Raw genomic sequence first — 20173 nt, forward strand, 5'->3', positions numbered from 1 at the left:
ATTTATCATTAATTTTGCATTATTTTTAATTCACTTTAAGTGCATTGCTATTGTTTATTTATTTTTCGTTAAAATTGTCAAATCAGTAATTTTCTTATAAGTCCGGGTAAATGAATTAATTTGGATCAGTGGAAGTCAAACAGCGAGCCGAGTGAATACGATTATAAGCAAAGTGTAAAAACTCGATTGTAGCTTAAATATTAAATATTCCAAAGCACATTACATCAATTTTTTACTTAGGTTAAGTCCCATGTGAATATTGTAAAAAAATAAACTTTGCTTGTCTCGGTATAGTTTGAATTAGAAGTTTTTGTAAATAAATTTTTTGAAGCTAACTGTATATACTGCTTTAATAAGAATATGTTAGAGTGTTAAAAACAAAGGCAATATTTTTGTCGCCGAAGCTGTACATGGTGGCATTAGAAAGATTGTTATTTATACTTGTAAGTATGAGAAAGGCTTGCAGACTCTAAATGTAAACGTCTCCGAAGTCAGTCAGAAAGAGTTCAAACAACTTTCCGATGACCAGCAACTTACAATCAAAAGAAAGCGGAGGAGAACAAAAGGTGTGCCGAACTTGAAACTTAAGATGAAAGACTCACATACCGATTCTTTGGGGGGGTTGCCAAACTTCATGCGAGGTCTCAGAGGAGGCCTAATAAAAAGGGACTGAAGCAAGCAGAAGGGGTCCCAGTTCCAGAATTGCTGTCAGAGAGGAGGCCGCCCGGTCTAGAGTCGCTGTCAGAGAGACTGCCTGGATCCACGTTGCTTGAGAGAGTATCCCACTTCCAGAAAGGAGCTTCTCGGTTCGAGACCACTTCTAGGCCCCAGACAAGGTTTCAAATTGCCGAAAGGAAGAGTTCCAATTGCTGGAGAAAAGTTTCCATGCCAGGTTAATGTCAGACATTCACCAGTATGTTGCGTTTTCATTACAATTTGATGAATCAAACGACTTCACTGATATTGCTCAGTTAATGGTATTTATTCGCATGGTATTTCAAGATTATTCAAGTAAAGAAGAACTTTTGAAAATTATACCATTATTGGGAAGGACTAGGGGAGAAGACATTTTTTCGGCATTTGATGAATTTGTGAAACAACACAAACTTTCGCTTTGTAAACTTGTGTCTATTACTGCTGATGGTGCTCCTGCAATGATAGGTAATATTCAGGCTTCATTTCATTATGTAAAAACGATGATAAATATCCAGATTTTTTAACATACCACTGTATTATTCACCAACAAGTAGTGTGTAGTAAAAGATTAAACACAAAAGATGTTTTGAATATTACATTTAAAATTGTAAATTCTGTTTGAAAAGCCCTGCAACGGCGGTTATTTAAATTACAGGTAGATGATGATAGGGAACTTCTGTTGTACAATAATGTTCATTGGCTCAGCAGAAGTCAATTTTTAGAAAGATTTCTTGTATTAATTAACGATATAAAAAATGTTCTTGATGAAAAAGGAGGTATTTATCCACAATTGAGTGATAAAAGATGGTTGTTACACTTATCATTTTTAGTAGATTTCTGTACGAAATTAAGCAATTTAAATTTAGAGTTACAAGGTAGAGATAAAAATTTAATTGAAATGTTAAGTTCAATAAAAACTTTCCAACAATACTTTCTTTTATTAAAGAAAAATATAAATGACCGCGAATTTAGGCATCTCCCATATTTATTAAAATTTTTTGAACAAAATCAAGAAATGCTTCGTTATGATTTAAAAGAATTTATTCGTTTAATAGAATTAGTTGAGGAAGAAATAAATTCAAGATTTAAAGATTTTAATAAAACTGAAATGATTGTATCTTTTATCAGTAATCCATTTCAAGAAAACTTGAACATCACAGAAATTTTAAATAAAATTAGTCAGCTGTTTGATATAAACCAAGCTGAAGTAGTAATTGAGATAATAAACATTCAGAATAGTTTACATTTAAAATCAATAAACAATAAAGTCCTTTGGAAGAATGCACATGAAAAATTCCAAATATTAACTGATATTGCGCGAAAAATTCTGTCGTGTTTCGGATCAACATACTTGTCAGAATCCGCTTTTTCAAATATGACCGTTATAAAAAATCAATTAAGAAACCAAATTACAAATGATTATTTGGATGATTGTCTGCGATTGGCCACTTCTTCATATCAACTTGACTATGAAAATATTGCGAGGTCCAAACAATGCCAAATTTCACATTTAACTTTTTTTTTAATCAACCAGCATTTCCAGTAACTTGTGAGTTTGTAATCAATCTGTTGTTTTTTCTAACTTTGGTTTTCCAAAATAGAGAAATAAATATTTTATTCCAACATATTTTTTTTTTTTTGTTGTATTAAAATAATTAAAAGTGATAGATAAAATTTTTAAATACACAAATAAAGTTTTCAGTTGTGTATTTTTTTTAGTTGTTTATTTGTGCGTAATTAGATATCAAGTTGGGGGAACGTGATCTATATAAGAGAGTAGATTGCCGAATAATTTTTTACAGAAAAGTAGCTTGTTTAGTAAAAAAGGTTGAACACCACTGCATTATGGGAAGGGTCACCACCCAGACAGGTTTTGACCTTTATTGAGGTCTCATCAGTGGGAGCCAGACCAAGGTAGAAGCAATGCAGAAGTCATGTTTTTATATACGAGTTGCCAAAATGTGTCACACCTTATTATTATAATACTCTGGATTAGATAGATAGTTGCTGAAAGTTTTTCTACTTGGTTCTACTATAAATTAAAGATACCAAGAAATTATATACTTGACTTGAGTGTATAAGAAATTATACACTTGGATAATGGATTAAACCAAGTATATAATTTCTTGGTATCTTTAATTTATAGTATGAATTAGTGGAAAAGCTTTCAACATCTATCTATCTATAATCCAGACTATTATAATAATATGTCAGCCACATGTTTAATCCTAGATCTGGTCATTTTATAAGTCTTTGTTAATGCCATAGCTACTAATTTTTATCCTGTTGAAGCAAATAACTACTTATGTATTAGTATATTTATAAGTCTGTGAAGAAAAAATTTATGTATTTTAAAAGTGATACTAAACCATTTATTTTTTTTTTTTTACTGATACTATTTTCTGCTATGTTTTCATGTCTAACGCTTATTTGTCTAGAATCACTTTTATGGAAAAAAGCAATTTCTTCTCTGCTATAAAAACTAAAAACTTTTAAATAAAGTAAAACCCTTAGATCCACACTATAACAACATTATTGAATTTCTGAATTCTGACTGACTCTGAAACATTGCTGGATGTACAGGGCAAGTGAAGACATGGCAGCAACTCGGAAAACAACTGCAAAATGTTTATGTTAGAATCAATATAAAGAAATATCTTGGAAAAATAAATACTTCTCTCTCAACTTTCCAACCTTTAATGTCCACTATTAATGATCAAATTCTGCATATTCTATCACAACTTACTGGTCTTGCAGTATGACTGTATGCTCTCTAAAGATAAAGTGATGCATGCACATCCTGTCCTCTCACAGGTCATATTCCATAAAGACAAAATCAGTGATACTTGACAAAACAAATACAGGTAACCCTCGTATAACACGGTACTTATACAACGCGGTTTCGATATATGACGGTCTACAAACTGTAAGAACCCTTTATCTTTTCATATATTTTTCAACGCGCGACTTAAAAATCAAATTTTATCTTCATTAAACTTGTGTCTTCCCGTATCGCGTAAGTAGTGAATTTATATTAGGGGAAATAAAATACCATTTAGCACGCATGTAACTTAATTGTTTACCGTATAAAGTGCTTATTGTTGAAAGTTGTCCTTGTTTTCTCAAGGAAAGCGCATTAAAAATCATAAGTGTGATCATCTCAAGCTGAGCACGTTATTTTTTTGGTGAGTGACATACAATATATAACACTCTTTTATGTGAAAAACTTATTTTTATAGTAATGGCCACTTAGAGCTCTTTTGCGATATGGTTAAAAACAAAATTAGTGAATTAATTGATGGGGAAATAGATTTAAATGAGGAGAAACTGGTACAATTACGTCAAAATGAGGAAAGTTTTGATGAAGATTCTCATTGCGATGAATCTGTTAAAGAAATTAGCAGAATTATTGGACTTGGTAAGAAATTTATTTTATGGATAATGATTTCTCAATGGAGCGCTCTGGAAAATTCACACGACAATTGGATATTTATTTAGCTCCGTATTATGAACTTAATAAAAAATTGCAGCATAGTGATAAGGAAGGTCTTATTACTGACTGCTTGATAACTAAACCAGCCGAAGTATGCAATGAGAATTATGACAATGATGCCCAAGAGATTTCAAGTGATGACGATGTCCGGCCACTCGTAAATAAAGATTATCTACGAAATGTTAGTTTTGAAGAGTGCAATGACGATTAAAATATGCACTGCATTTTATTTTGCCTAAAACATTTGTGCATTATGGGCAATGAAGTTTACGCAAAATTTATATTTTTATAAGTGTACATTTCTAAATCACTTAAGGAATTGAACAACGTAGATCCGAATATAAATTACACTTTAATAAATATTTCGGCAACGTCACGTTGTCATTTTCAAAAGGAACTTACAAAAAGGCACGTGCAAGCAGGCACTACAACACAATAACTGAGAATGAAGCTATTGTTTTCCTAGAAGTCCTGATGGTGCCCTCTAGCGGGCTAAGTAGGTGTTCTTGGCTGTTGGGCTGAAAGTCTGCTGATGTATGCCTCCCAAATTTGGGGCAGTCGCATACAACCAAATTTGTTGAGGTTTGGAGAGTTTCTTAGGGCTGAGGCTGATTCCATAAATAGTCTTTCGAATTTGTATCTGCTACGGTGTATTACTGTAGCTTTCTTCCACTGTATTCTGTGGCATGTATCCAGAGCATGGTTGCAAGACCAGAATGGCTGTACTTGTGAAACCAGATGTAGTCCTTGTGTTCAGAAATTCTGATATTCGCTGTCCTGCCTGTTTAGCCAAAGTAAGGCAGTTTACAACTGCAAGGGACCTGGTATACACCAAGTAGGTCTAGGGGAAGTGGTTAGTCTTTGGTGGAGTGGATAAGGGATGCCAATTTTCTGTAAGGCCTGTAACAAGAGGTGAGGTCATGTTTTTATGTTTTTTTAAAATTTTGGTAATTTTTTCTGAGGTGCCTCGGATGTAGAGAATGGTGATGGATTTAGAGTAATCTTTGTTGTGTGTGTGTGGGGGGGGGCTGTGGTTTGTTAGGTTTTAATATTTTTTGGATTTTTTTGGGGGATAGCCACTGGCTGAGAAAGTGTTGAGGATGTGATTTAGTTCAGTGTTTAGGGCCATGTCGTTAGAACAGATTAGTTAAGCCCTGTTGTATAGTGTTTTCACCACTCCATATTGTTGTGAGGGGGGGGGGGGGTTGTTGGTGAATGTATCTACCTGAATGGGTGGGTTTTCTATAAACTGAGAAAACCAAGGTTCCATCAGGCTGGCGGGTGACTAGTGTGTCTAGAAACTTAGTGGAAATTAACGAAGCTATTCGTGCCTTTGAAGATGAGCTTTCGTGCACTTTAAATCACGAACTGTAATCTATTTTACATGACGTTTCATGTACCGCTCCAGACAAAGAATTTGAAAAAATATGAGGCCGACAGATGAAAAAATTTAAAAAATTAAAAAAGAATTCTACCGTCAATCCAAAACTTGCTTCCAACACAGTAATCAACCTTTCTTCAGTCACCCTGAAGCAATCAACGCGCTTCCACGTGGCCACAACTTTGCCATTGCTCCCAAAAAAATACCTAGTGAGGATATTATGATCCAGATCAAACGTGGAATTCGCAACCTTCCACATCAAATCGCCAACAGTGTAAGAGTGGATGTAGCTTGTGTCCTCTCCAAAGCAAGAACACCAAAAACCAACATATCCAACAAGGAATTTAAAGCTCTACAAGAAATGAGGAATAATAAAGAATTAGTTATCACCAGAGCGGATAAGGGAAATGCAACTGTAGTACTTAACCAAAAGGACTACAAAGGTAAGCTTAATGCTCTTCTATTAGATCGGGCTACCTACCTCCCTATGGAATACAATCCCACCAACTCACAAATTAGAATACTTCACAGGCTCCTTAAGAAAGTCACTTCTTGGCCTGTAGAAGATACCAACAGATTAAAGCCATTTAACTCTATACCCCCCCCCCCCCGTATTTACGGACTCCCAAAAATACATAAAGAAAATGTGCCATTACATCCCATAGTGAATGGCATTGATTCCCCCATATACAAATTAGCTAAACATTTGGCCAAAGAGCTCACACACTATACTGGCAACACACCATCACACATAAAAAACTCAGCCCATTTCAAAGCCAGCATAGAAAACCTTACACTACAACACACTAAATCACATCCTCAATGGTCAGTTTTCACGTCTCCTCCTTATTCACGAATGTCCCACTCAAGGAAACTTTAGAGCTAATCCAAGCTAAATAATTTTCTCCCGATATCTCAGCCCTATATCAGTTCACAATGAACTCAGGCTATTTCATTTGGCAGGGAAAATTCTACAAACAAATAGAGGGGACATCCATGGGTTCACCACTCTCCCCACTTGGCCAATTTCTTTATGGAAACCTTTGAAGAAAAAGCTTTAGCCTCTGCCCCACAAAAACCAACCATATGGCTTCGCTGTTGCTGATGTGTTCGCTATTTGGCCACATGGCTCTGAAACACACCTCTCCTTCTTAACACACTTAAACAACCAACACTCCAGAATCAAGTTCACCCTGGAAAAAGAGGAAAACAACAGCCTCCCTCACACTAGTCACCCGCCAGCCTGATGGAACCTTGGTTTTCTCAGTTTATAGAAAACCCATCCATACAGGTAGATACATTCACCAACAATATGGAGTGGTGAAAACACTATACAACAGGGCTTAACTAATCTGTTCTAACGACATGGCCCTAAACACTGAACTAAATCACATCCTCAACACTTTCTCAGCCAATGGCTACCCCCCCCCCCCCAAAAAAATCCAAAAAAATATTAAAACCTACAAACCACAGCCCCCCTCCACAACAAAGATTACTCTAAATCCATCACCATTCCCTACATCCGAGGACCTCGGAAAAAATTATCAAAATTTTAAAAAAACATGACCTCACCTCCTGTTACAGGCCTTACAGAAAATTGGCATCCCTTATCCACTCCACCAAAGACCAACCACTTCCCCTAGACCTACCTGGTGTATACCAGGTCCCTTGCAGTTGTAAACTGTCTTACTTTGGCCAAACAGGCAGGACAACGAATATCAGAATTTCTGAACACAAGGACTACATCTGGTTTCACAAGTACAGCCATTCTGGTCTTGCAGACCATGCTCTGGATACACGCCACAGAATACGGTGGAAGAAAGCTACAGTAATACACCATAGCAAATACAAATTCAAAAGACTATTTATGGAATCAGCCTCAGCCCTAAGAAACTCTCCAAATCTTAACAAATTTGGTTGTATGCGACTGCCCCAAATTTGGGAGGCATACATCAGCAGACCTTCAGCCCAACGGCCAAGAACACCTACTTAGCCCACTAGAGGGCACGATCAGGACTTCTAGGAGAACAATAGCTTCATCTCTTCATTCTCAGTTAATGTGTTGTAGTGCCTGTGTGCATGTGCCTTTTTGTAAGTTCCTTTTGAAAATGGCAACGTGACGTTGCCGAAATATCGGAAATATTTATTAAAGTGTAATTTAATTTATATTCGGATCTACGTTGTTCAATTCCTTACGTGATTTAGAAATGCATAACCAACGTATAAGCCTGTCTATGAGTATAAGTGTACATTATGAATTTTGTTTCATGGTTTATATGTTTTCTTAACTTACATGAATTACTGAATGAAATAAAAATATTTTTTTTGTTGGATATGCCATTCTTTATATAATCTTAAAAAAAAAAAAAAACGGTTTTGGAACCTAATCCTATTTCTATGTGATCTGAGTCTCGCATAATGTGATTTATATAATGCGGCATTTCTATGGAACCTAACATCTGCGTTATACGAGGGTTACCTGTATTTGCAATGGTCAGTACTCTCCAACAGATGAGAAACATAAGATAAACATAAAAAAATGCTTTACAACATAAAAACAGAATCAGCAATAATACATTAATAAATCAGAAAATTAAGTGACTTTTCTGATCCCCCCCCTCAACTAAAAATTCCAATTCGTTACATTTTTGAAGTATGGCTATGAGTATGGTTGTGTCAATGTCCTTTTGAAAATCTTTTTTGCAGAGGCAATGGGTAATCTTCACCCCACAATCTCTTTAAATGACAGTTCAAGTAGTGAAGAAACCGCAATTATTATTAAAAAAAAAAAAAAAGCTCACACAGTTCAATACCTTCTTTCTTTAACAAGCAAATATTTGGAAACTTAACTGATCTATTCTTAAATATTCATCAAGCTGATTTTCTTCATTACTGCTTTAAATGAAAGCTGAAGTAGCATAGATTTGCAAAAAATTTCATAGCTCATACATTTCAATTTATTAAATAACCAACTTTGGAAACAGACAGTATCCATGATCTGTAGGAGAAGTTGTTCTCTTGATAAATTTTTAAATAATGTAATAATACTTTTTTCTTTCATTTAATATTAAATGAAATAAAAAAAAAAAACCCATTAATATAGCCTGTCAGAATCATTCAACTTTGCAAAGTTGAAAAAATACAGTTTTTAAATTAAGCATCCTTTAATATTTCACCCTGATTTTGTTGATTTAATCAAGAATCACTAGTATTTTTTTATGATTCTAAGCATTTTGTTTTCTCATGATATTTGACAAGTAATACTGTTTGTCCAGTTTGCTGAAATTTTTATGCAATACACATCTGTATTGCATAAAAATTTAGTTATCAGTATATCAAATTTCCTCCTTGTTAATTTTAAAAGTATCCCTCCCCCATTTACTGTATGAAAGCCATTAATAAATAGAACAGTGCTATACTATATACTTTTGTGGGTACCCATGTTATGTTTGCTTCATGGCATAACTACATAAAACAATAGAATTTAAGGTCAACTGGTTTTACTTGTACTATTATAAACTTCATCAAGAACCAGAATTAATTTTTTTTTTTTATTCTGTAATATCAATGCATATGATTTGTGTACTATGTACAAGTTTTATTATTTGGTAAGCATGAAGATCAGACATAGTTCACAAATCAATTCTTGATTTTTGTTGTAGTGAGTTGGCATGTATAACACCTATGCTATCTCTTTGAGCTTTCTTAAATGTGTGGACATTTTGGCTTCTTGCCATAGTGCCATATGTTTTTTTTTCTGTGATATGAAAAGCCAAACCAGATTTGTGGTTACCCCTCCCCACCACCACCCACCAATATTTTATAACTGCTCACATTTTCTGAATTTCCAGGAACCTACTAGATTGACTGGAAGCAAATGCCACAGGACAGATTTTATATATTCCCTGTATATTATGGGAAGGAGAAAGAGATTAAATTCCCAAGTGCACACTCTTTTTAATCTAATATGCATTAATCATTTCCTCCTTAAATATTGTAATCACTTCACCATGAAAAAAACCCCAAATAAACTAGTTCTGTCAAAGCTGTTCATTGTTTAATCGCAATTTTAAAAAATTTTGACCAGCAGCAGTTATACCATTTCTGTATTCCTAATAAGTATTTTGAAAGAAAGAAGCAGCAGCACAAAATATAAAGTCCCAGACAAGACAGCGTTCCAGATAAATGAAGACAATGTCTTAAACCTGAAAAGGAGGACCTTATTAGATGATAAAGCTGGAAAAACAACAGAAAAGATTTGTTTTTCAACCTTTTCAGGTTGAAAAACAACAGAAATTAATTTTGTTTTAACCTTAAAACAAAGTAAGAAACCCAAACAGAGAAATTTACAAATAGGAACATTTAATTGTAGAACATTAAGAACAAAAGAAGATTTGGTCATTCTCGAAGAAGAGCTAAAGAGAATAAAATGGGATATAATAGGATTAAGTGAGGTAAAAAGGAAGGATGAGGAATTTATGCAACCTAAAAGCTGCTGCAAATTATGAAACAAATACAAAAATAGGAAGAGTAGGATTTATCATCAAAAAATCCTTAAAAGAAAAGATAGAAGAAATAAATTGTATCGAACAGAATTGCCGAACTCCAATTGAAAATCAACATAGGTACAAGCTAAAAATAGTACAAATTTATGCCCCAATGAAATTTATTCAGAGGAGGAGAAAGAATAGTTTAATGAGGATATGCAAAAAACAGAGGATAAAAATAATAAAAAAACATTTTTTGATTATAATGGAAGACTTTAATGCAAAAATAGGAAATAACCCTTTCCCAAATTGAAATGACTGGAACTCATGGATTAGGGGAGACAAACAGAGAAGTTAAAAATGAAATAGACTATATCCTCTGCAACAGGAAATATATAATACATGTATCAGTCATAAATCAGTTCAGAATAGGACGTGATCATAGACTAGTAAGAGATAAAGTTGTGCTGCCCATCAAATCAGAAAGAAAGAAATTAGTAAATACAACCAAAAAAACTTGACCCTAAGACAATAATTGCAAAACACAAATATAGAAACACAATAAATCAAAAATTAGATAAAATAAACATTTTTGAAGAGGATGTTGATAAATCAAATCTAGCAATAACAGTAGTAACATCTGCAAATAATTTTAAGGGTACGTCAGCAAAGAATAAAGAAAACAATCTTTCACAGGAAACCATAAACATGATGAAAAAGAGAAGAGATATGAAACAAGATAAAAACTCTACTTCAAAAATAGAATATGCATAACCGCAAAACTGTAAGGAAAAGAGTAAGACATGAAATCAAAGCTTATAACAATAAAAATCAAATAAATAATAGAAATTCATTATTTATTTGACCATTACTGTACCATTCATCAGGCTTCTAAGAAGAAGCCTGATGAATGGTACAGTAACAAGAAATCCAAAAGGAATTATCAAAAGACTGGAAGAATTTTACAAAAAACTTTATAAAGCTGAATCATATAACACCATACAAAATAATAGAAGTAACTCCAATATTGAAAATAATTTTGAACTACCAATAACTTATAAAGAAGTACATGAAGCTATATACCAAATGAAAAATGGAAAAGCTCCAGAAGAATATGAAATCCAAAGTGAGTTAACACGTTCGCTGCCACACTGCTTTGGCATAGTCTGTTCCCGTACGCCGAGCAATTTCACTTCTTCAAGGTCAGTACAGTAATCTCGTTGCCGGCGGTAAGCGTCATACGAGTATACTCGTAGTTGGCTTGTGCACAGCATATACCATCTATGAGAATACACAGTTTTGATGCTAGCTCCACAAGCCAAGCATTTTCGCTTCTTCAAGGTCAGTACAGTAATCTCGTTGCCGGCGGTAAGCGTCATACGAGTATACTTGTAGCTGGTTTACCAACTACGAGTATACTCGTAGTTGGCAGCGAACGTGTTAATAAAGAATGCTGGCAAAGAATTAATAAAACATCTAACAAACCTTACCAACTTGTGTACTGATAAAGGGAAAATACCTACAATCTGGAATAATGCAATATTAAAAAAAAAAAAAAAAAAAAAAAAAAAAAAAAAAAAAAAAAAAAAAAGCCAAAAATTACAGACCAATTAGCTTATTATCAGTTTTGTATAAAATACTTACAAAAACAATAACTAACACAATAACATCTATTCTGGATTTAAAATAACCAGTAGAACAGGCTGGATTCAAAAAAGGATATAGTACAATCGACTATATACATGCACTGAAGCAATTCATGGAAAAAAACAGAAGAATATCAAAAACCTCTGTTTAGCATTTATAGATTGTGAAAATAGCCTTTGACAGCATCAAAACTTCTGCAATAATAGAAACTCTAGAAAATCAATCCATACCAAGTAAATATGTGGAAATGTTAAAAGAATACAAAAAAATGGAACAGCAACTATAAGATAACAAATAAAAAGCAACAAGATCTCTATACAAAAGGGGATAAGACAGGGCGATTCTATATCCCCTAAAATTTTTACGGCAGCATTTCAGGAGATGATTCAAAAAAATTAACTGGAGTTCCAAAGGCATGACAATAAAAAGTGAAAAATTAACCATTTTGAGATATGCAGATGATACTGCATTAATTTCAGAATCAGCACAAAACCTAGTTTAAATGATAAATATTCTAAACATAGAAAGCAAGAAGATAGATCTTAAAATAAATAGAGAAAAAACAAAAGTTCTGTTCAACAGGTACTTAACAGCAAAAACAATAAATTTGATGATGAGCCAATAGAAATAGTCTCCTCTTATGTGTACTTGGGACAACTTTTGACATTTAAAATAGATTACAGAGCAAAATTAAAAGAAAAATACAGTTAGCCTGGTATTCATTTGGGAAACCGAACTCATTTTCAAAAATAACTTACCCATCTGCCTGAAAAGTAAAGTATTCAACTAATGTATATTACCAGTACTCACCTATGGCTCAGAAACCTGGGCACTAACTACTAAACAAATACTGGTGATGGAAAGAAGAATCGAGGGAATCATCCTAAGAATAACACTAATGGATAAAAAGAGGAAGGAATGAATCAGATCACAAACAAGTCTTGAATACAATACAAATTGTAAAAGCATCCAAATGGAGATGGGCAGGACATTTGGCTCAAGGAACGAACAATTGATGGACCAGAAAAATAACAGAATGGATACTAACCAGAAAGAGAAGACAAGGACACTCAAAAACAAGATGGGCAGATTAAATAGAAAAATTGGCTGGAAAGAGATGGATGGCAGCAGAAGACCGAGAAAATTGGAAGATCATGGGGAAGACCTTCATTCAGCAGTGGATTGAAAATGGCTGAGAAAGGAAAAGAAGAAGACATTTAATTTGTCAGTTAATATAATATTGATGTGCTTGTATAGGTATGAGCCTTGTTCTGATAAAGAAGCTTATTTGATTTGTGATTAATTTCAAAAAAATTTAAATGAAGAATTTTGAAATAGGGAAAAGCAAACTAAACAGCTTGAGGCTAGAAAGGGCAGGGGGAGAGAGAGAACTTAGTGCTTTGGTATGGTCAAACTAATACACAACTGATTTAAAATAATTGAGATTGTGGTTAACAAATAAGCCTTTCAAATACAAAGCAGTTCTACATCCCAAAAGAACTTTTACTGGGTGGTAAAAATGCAACAAAATATAGGATAATCCTGAATACACATCAGTCATCTGATAACACTATTATTATTGCATGTGACATCACCATGGCTAAGTCTCATTGTGGAGGTTCACCCTACACATATCAACTGTTTACATCATAATCAATTATTTATGCCTAATACCTAAAGTAAAACTAATCACTTTCAGGAATGACCCATCTAACTCACAATGCTTATCATACATTTAAACTCATTCAGTGATGCTGCAGCTCACTACCCTCTCTGACAAGATACTTTGCTTGTCACAAAAAAAATCTGTTACTTAATGTTCTGCCAACTGAATTCACATTAAACTCCATGAATGACATCTGGTTCTTTTAACTCTTTCTATATATTGAAAAATATCCACTCCATCTACTCTATAACCTTCCTCCCACACCAACTTATATTTTCTATCTTACCTTTCATCTACATATGATCATAACTTTTTTTTTATGAAAGCAAATGTGGTGAAACTAGTGGTGAAAAAAAGATAAATAAAAACAATAGAGTGAAGATATTCACATTGCTATCAAATGAATTTTGCACTATTTTGAAATAAATGAAATACTTATAAGACAAATGGAAATAAAGTTTTTTGAGAGTGGAGGTGTACATGTATACCTCCACTCTCAAATTCAAAATCCACTCCCACTTTTACATCAAAATTAAAAAAAAAAAAAAAAAAGCAATGCCCAACTTTAACCTGTGGCACTTGAAATAAACATATTTACAATGTTTATTGTAAATATGTTTTTAAATAAAATAAACCAACTTTATTGCAATATTCTTTAACTGGAGCACCTCTAACACAGGAATTGAAATTAAAAACAAATTATTTACATAATGTGAAGAGTTGAAACTATCAGTTTTGTTTTTAACCAACTACTTATGCAAAACAGACAAAAAAAAAAAAAAAAAAGGCAGCTAATCACTACAAACACCGAATGTTACACTCCTGGTTGAGAACACACAACCAGGTGGATTTGACAATTTGTTATTCGGTTATAATGAAGGACTCAGTTATCTGATAATACATAAGTCACTGTACTTCCAGATATGAAGATCAGACTAACAATAACTTTACTTGTATATAATAAACAAACAATACTTACACATTTTTTCCAATTTCTCCAACAGCAAGAAGAGCAAACAACTGAATAGAATCCATACTTCTATTCATCTAGCAAAACAAAATGCATTATAAGATGTACATAAAATTTCTGAATTGCATAATTCCAGCAGAATTATTTCAAAATTATCACAAAAAAACTGAAAATACTTTTACCTGTAATTCATGTAAGAACTGATGAACAACAGAGAGAGCTTCATTTGGACAAGTTACAGTAAGGGCAGCAACACATTTGGCAATTGAATGGTAAGCTTGTTTATGTATTGCATGTGAGGGAGCACCTTGATTTTGTCCATTTACTTGATAGATTGGAGCAGTTAATCGCTAAGTAAGAAACAAATAAACATGAGAAAGATAACTAGTATCCGCAATCAACATATGCATTACTCAATTGGGAAATATGACTATGTTTTGCACTATTGTGTATTTATCTAATATATGTCTGGCAACAATGCAGGAGTTATGTGGTATAGCAGTTTAAACAGCAAGTAAATCACAAACATGATCACTTGAGAAAAGCAAACAATTCCATGAATATTTCATTAAAAAAAGAATAATACATTAAGCAATTGTAATTTAATTTTTTTGACAATTAGCTAGTCATTTCAATTTAGAACAATTAGGGCAGGATTAATAGATACTTACAGAAAACAATTAGAAAATGGTACACAATTAGTTGAGACACATGTACAACAATATAATGATCACAGATGGAAAATGTGAAGTTTGGCAGATAAATATACATATATATCTAATGAAGTTAAAAATGTTCCCATTAAGGATGACAAACTTCCCATGTTTTCTAGATGGGCGTAATTCTTGAATATGTAGGAAGACTTCAGAAGATTATTTAAGCAAGCACTCAAATTTGTGTAGCTACATACCAAAGTGTGTGCCATCACTTTGTTATGTGGTCTGTACCCAAGGCAAAATTTTGCAAACCAGATATTTCATATTGGTGAAATCAAATCTAGTTCATACAATCTTGTTTGAATAACAGTATGTTTTATCCAAGATATTATTGAACTTAATTTCAGATAACAACTAGATGCCAAACACATTGTCCACAAACTGAAGCCGACAAGCTTGGGGGGGAGGATAAAATGAGTCAAATTTAGTGAAATAGGATTACATATTGCTTGCATTTCCATGTACATTTGTCTTTTATGAAAAATATCCTAAATGAATAACATGATCAAACAGATAGATTACATACTGAGAAACTTTTTTTTAAAACATTTAAAGTTTAAAAAGAAACTTAATTCTATCTCCTCTCAAGTTCAAAAGTAGGCTTATTTCATTCCATCAAACCATTCATGTGAAATTTGAAATGTGGAATAAGCAGGCCAGTCAAGTTAATGCATATCACAACACAAGAAATTGAGAAGGAAAAGATAAATCAGAATTAGCCACATATACAACAGAGACAAAACAAGCACTGTGGCACAATACAGAAATGGCCTACAGTGATTAAAATTTCTTCCTAGGAAAATTGAAAAATCGTCGGAAATTTTTAAAAAATTAAAATTAAATCAATGTGACACGAAATGAAGAATGATCCTATATCAGGCTCGGTTGTATTTCATATAAAAAAGACACATGCAGATATCAGACATTTACATTACATTGCTAATCATAATGGCTTATAAAATGCACATGAACAACAATGCTAGTCAACTTCTATGTTCCCTACTACTGATATACTGTTAATTTGCTTGTTGTATGCCCATTCACTGTAAAAAGTATAGTTTTATTTCATTCTCTTTAAGATTGTACTATACAGCAATCCCTCAATTAATGAGCCACCGATTAGTGCATCATATTTTCTGATAGCCAAATTCGATTAGTGCACCTATATATCTTAAAAAGAAATGTTACAGATTTTAAATATTTCAATCTATACATTTTTTATGACTAACTATTTAAAGAAATCACTCCCCAGGATGAAATAATTTAGTTACCGATTTGAAACATTTTACAAAGTTATTTTTTAATGGCATACTACACTATGTTCCAATTTACCGCCAACATTTTTGTCGTCTGCTTTACATAGCATTTTGCTGATCATATCAGGTGCAATTGTTTTGGTTACTTTTTTATTTTAAATTACTTTCCTAACCTTTAATCATGAGTAAAAGAATTAGTGAGCAAAAAATAGAAGTGTGAAAATGATTCGAAAAGTAATCTCATTGGAAGAAAAACTTGAAATAATAAAGAAAATGATCTAACAGATAAGCTTAGGCATTGATGGTTATTCATGACTTATTTTTCACGGTATTAACAACACCACAAACACTTTTATCAACAAAGATGTTTTATTAACGCTAATATTTCGCTGATTTTCAACTCAGCATCATCAGAGCACAACACACATGTAAACGCGACAGTGAGTGAGTGAAACAATATAATTGCACAAGACAAAAGATCTAAAGTCCTATTTTTGGCACCCTCTAACAAAAAAAAAAAAAAAAAACCAGCAGTTATCCAGGAGTTTTTGTTAGGATAACCGTCTCCCAAATTTTTGGCAAATTAATGCAACCATATTTGTTAAGGTTGGGAGAATTCTTCAAAGCCATTGCTGACTCAAAAAATAATCTTTCAGCTCTATAACGACTCCTAAATAGCACATTCGTTTTCCTCCATCTAATCCTGAGTGAAGGAGTGTCCAAAGCGTGGTCTGCCAGTCCCGACTTGCCATAGTAATAGTAGCGAATGTATCTTTCATGTTCTTCCAGGCAGATGTTCACTGATCTTCCTGTTTGCCCATAATAGGCCAAGTCACAGTCATATGGAACTTCATACACTCCTGGGTGTGCTAAAGGATGAAGTTTATCCTTTGGTGAGCAGATCAGAGTTGCCAGCTTGACATGAGGTTTGAAGGTGGTGCGAAGGCCATGTTTCAACAATACTTTGGCTACCTTTTCCGATGTACCTCTGATATAGGGAATACAAATGGTCATGTTGTATTCTTGTGTATTAGGGGAGGGCAGAGTAATGGGCCTATGTAGTATTTTATCTATTTTGTAGGGATTGTAGCCGTTGGCTAAGAACGTATGGCGCAGGTACTGGAGTTCAGTGGTCAGAGCTGTATCGTTAGAACAAATGGCTCTGGCTCTGTGTGTAAGTGTTTTTAAAATGCCGTACTGTTGGACTGGATGATGATGCGATTGTTTATGTAGGTATCTTCCTGTGTGTGTAGGCTTTCTGTAAATAAAAAAAGATAGTGATCCATCTGAAAGGTGGGTGACTAATGTGTCAAGAAATGGTAAACAGTTATTTGATTCTTTTTCTACTGTGAAGTGAAATTTAGGGTGTTGGCTGTTTAGGTAGGTGACAAAAGCATCCAAAGTGTCTTGTCCATGGGGCCAGATGGCAAACACATCATCTACATAGCGCAACCACACTTGTGGCTTGTATGTAGCTGTGGTAAGTACATTGTTTTCAAAGTGTTCCATGTAAAAATTTGCTAACGGGGGAGAGAGGGGGGAACCCATAGCAGTACCATTAATCTGTTTGTAGAATTTCTCTCCCCATGTAAAGTAACCTGCATTCATGGTAAATTGAAATAATTCAAAAATATCTGGGGGAAATTTAGACTTGATTAAATCAAGAATGTCTATAAGTGGTATATTGGTAAATAGGGAGGTAACATCGAAACTAACCATTATGTCTGAATTTTTTAGGATTAAATTTTTAACCAGTGTTTTGAAATGGATTGAATTTTTGTAAAAAAATTCAATCCATTTAATTCACAGCTCTATCACAGCTCTACAACAAGAACTAATAAACGTGTTAAATCCTGAAATATGGACTGTCCCAGCAGATCTCCGAAGTTGCAGCAAAAAAAGAATTCACAAAAGTAAAAAGCAAACACCTAAAAAAATTTGAACTACTACAACAGCGCCAACATACGAAGTCCCGACCGCAACTTCGACGAGACCATGTGGTCGTAAACCTATCGTCGGAAACACTCACTGAAGAAGCCAAGAACGCTCTCAGTTGGACATAACTTTGCTGTCGTGCCCAAACAAATTCCTAAACTCGAAATTATGATGAAAGTAGAACGGGGTATCCACGATCTTCCACCAACAATGGCCAATAACGTGCGACTAGACATAGCAAGTATTATAAACAAGGCTAAGCCTCCAAAAAGCAATATGCCACGTAAGCAAATAACTGCCCTAAAAAGTTATATAATAATAAAAATGTTATTATTACAAAAGCCGATAAAGGAAATGCAACAGTTATCATGAATAAAGAAGAGTATAACAGAAAAATGCAAGATCTCATATGTGACAGTTCCACATATCAAATTATACATCGAGACCCTACGATGTCGCAAAAGAAAAAAAGTCCGAAAATTACTGAAAAAAGTGACATCATGGCCCAAAGAAATCATCAGGAAAATAAAACCAATTCATGTTAAAACACCCTGTATTTATGGATTACCAAAAATCCACAAAAATAATATTTCCCTACGCCCCATAGTTGATAGCATAGATAGTCCCACATATAAACTGGCCCGGCATTTAGCTAAGTCGCTTGCCCCTCTTACTGGCAACTCCTCTACTTTTGTAAAAAATTCAATCCATTTCAAAACACTGGTTAAAAATCTAATCCTAAAAAATTCAGACATAATGGTTAGTTTCGATGTCACCTCCCTATTAACCAATATACCACTTATAGACACTCTTGATTTAATCAAGTCTAAATTTCCCCTAGATATTTTTGAATTATTTCAATTTACCATGAATGCAGGTTACTTTACATGGGGGGGAAATTCTACAAACAGATTAATGGTACTGCTATGGGTTCCCCCCTCTCTCCCCCGTTAGCAAATTTTTACATGGAACACTTTGAAAACAAAGTACTTACCACAGCTACATACAAGCCACAAGTGTGGTTGTGCTATGTAGATGATGTGTTTGCCATCTGGCCGCATGGACAAGACACTTTGGATGCTTTTGTCACCTACCTAAACAGCCAACACCCTAAAATTCACTTCACAGTAGAAAAAGAATCAAATAACTGTTTACCATTTCTTGACACATTAGTCACCCACCTTTCAGATGGATCACTATCTTTTTCTATTTACAGAAAGCCTACACACACAGGAAGATACCTACATAAACAATCACATCATCATCCAGTCCAACAGTACGGCATTTTAAAAACACTTACACACAGAGCCAGAGCCATTTGTTCTAACGATACAGCTCTGACCACTGAACTCCAGTAACTGCGCCATACGTTCTTAGCCAACGGCTACAATCCCTACAAAATAGATAAAATACTACATGGGCCCATTACTCTGCCCTCCCCTAATACACAAGAATACAACATGACCATTTCTATTCCCTATATCAGAGGTACATCGGAAAAGGTAGCCAAAGTATTGTTGAAACATGGCCTTCGCACCACCTTCAAACCTCATGTCAAGCTGGCAACTCTGATCTGCTCACCAAAGGATAAACTTCACCCTTTAGCACACCCAGGAGTGTATGAAGTTCCATATGACTGTGACTTGGCCTATTATGGGCAAACAGGAAGATCAGTGAACATCTGCCTGGAAGAACATGAAAGATACATTCGCTACTATTACTATGGCAAGTCGGGACTGGCAGACCACGCTTTGGACACTCCTTCACTCAGGATTAGATGGAGGAAAACGAATGTGCTATTTAGGAGTCGTTATAGAGCTGAAAGATTATTTTTTGAGTCAGCAATGGCTTTGAAGAATTCTCCCAACCTTAACAAATATGGTTGCATTAATTTGCCAAAAATTTGGGAGACGGTTATCCTAAGAA

General features: G+C 34.1%; 1 protein-coding gene across 1 annotated transcript in view; it reads right to left on the reverse strand.

The window, feature by feature from the left end:
* Positions 1 to 20173, reverse strand: part of Cand1 (Cullin-associated and neddylation-dissociated 1) — a 414848-nt gene that overhangs the window by 103206 nt on the left and 291469 nt on the right. Inside the window, exons 22-23 of the mRNA XM_090392833.1 lie at positions 14523 to 14690; positions 14350 to 14417 (exon numbers count right to left, since the gene is read on the reverse strand). Coding sequence (XP_090248959.1) covers positions 14350 to 14417; positions 14523 to 14690 — 236 coding nt within the window. The remainder of the gene's footprint in view (positions 1 to 14349; positions 14418 to 14522; positions 14691 to 20173) is intronic.

Source organism: Typopeltis vanoorti, chromosome 5, assembly GCF_054136105.1.
Source record: "Typopeltis vanoorti isolate ZY-2024b chromosome 5, IOZ_Tvanoo_1.0, whole genome shotgun sequence".
Classification (NCBI taxonomy): domain Eukaryota; kingdom Metazoa; phylum Arthropoda; class Arachnida; order Uropygi; family Thelyphonidae; genus Typopeltis; species Typopeltis vanoorti.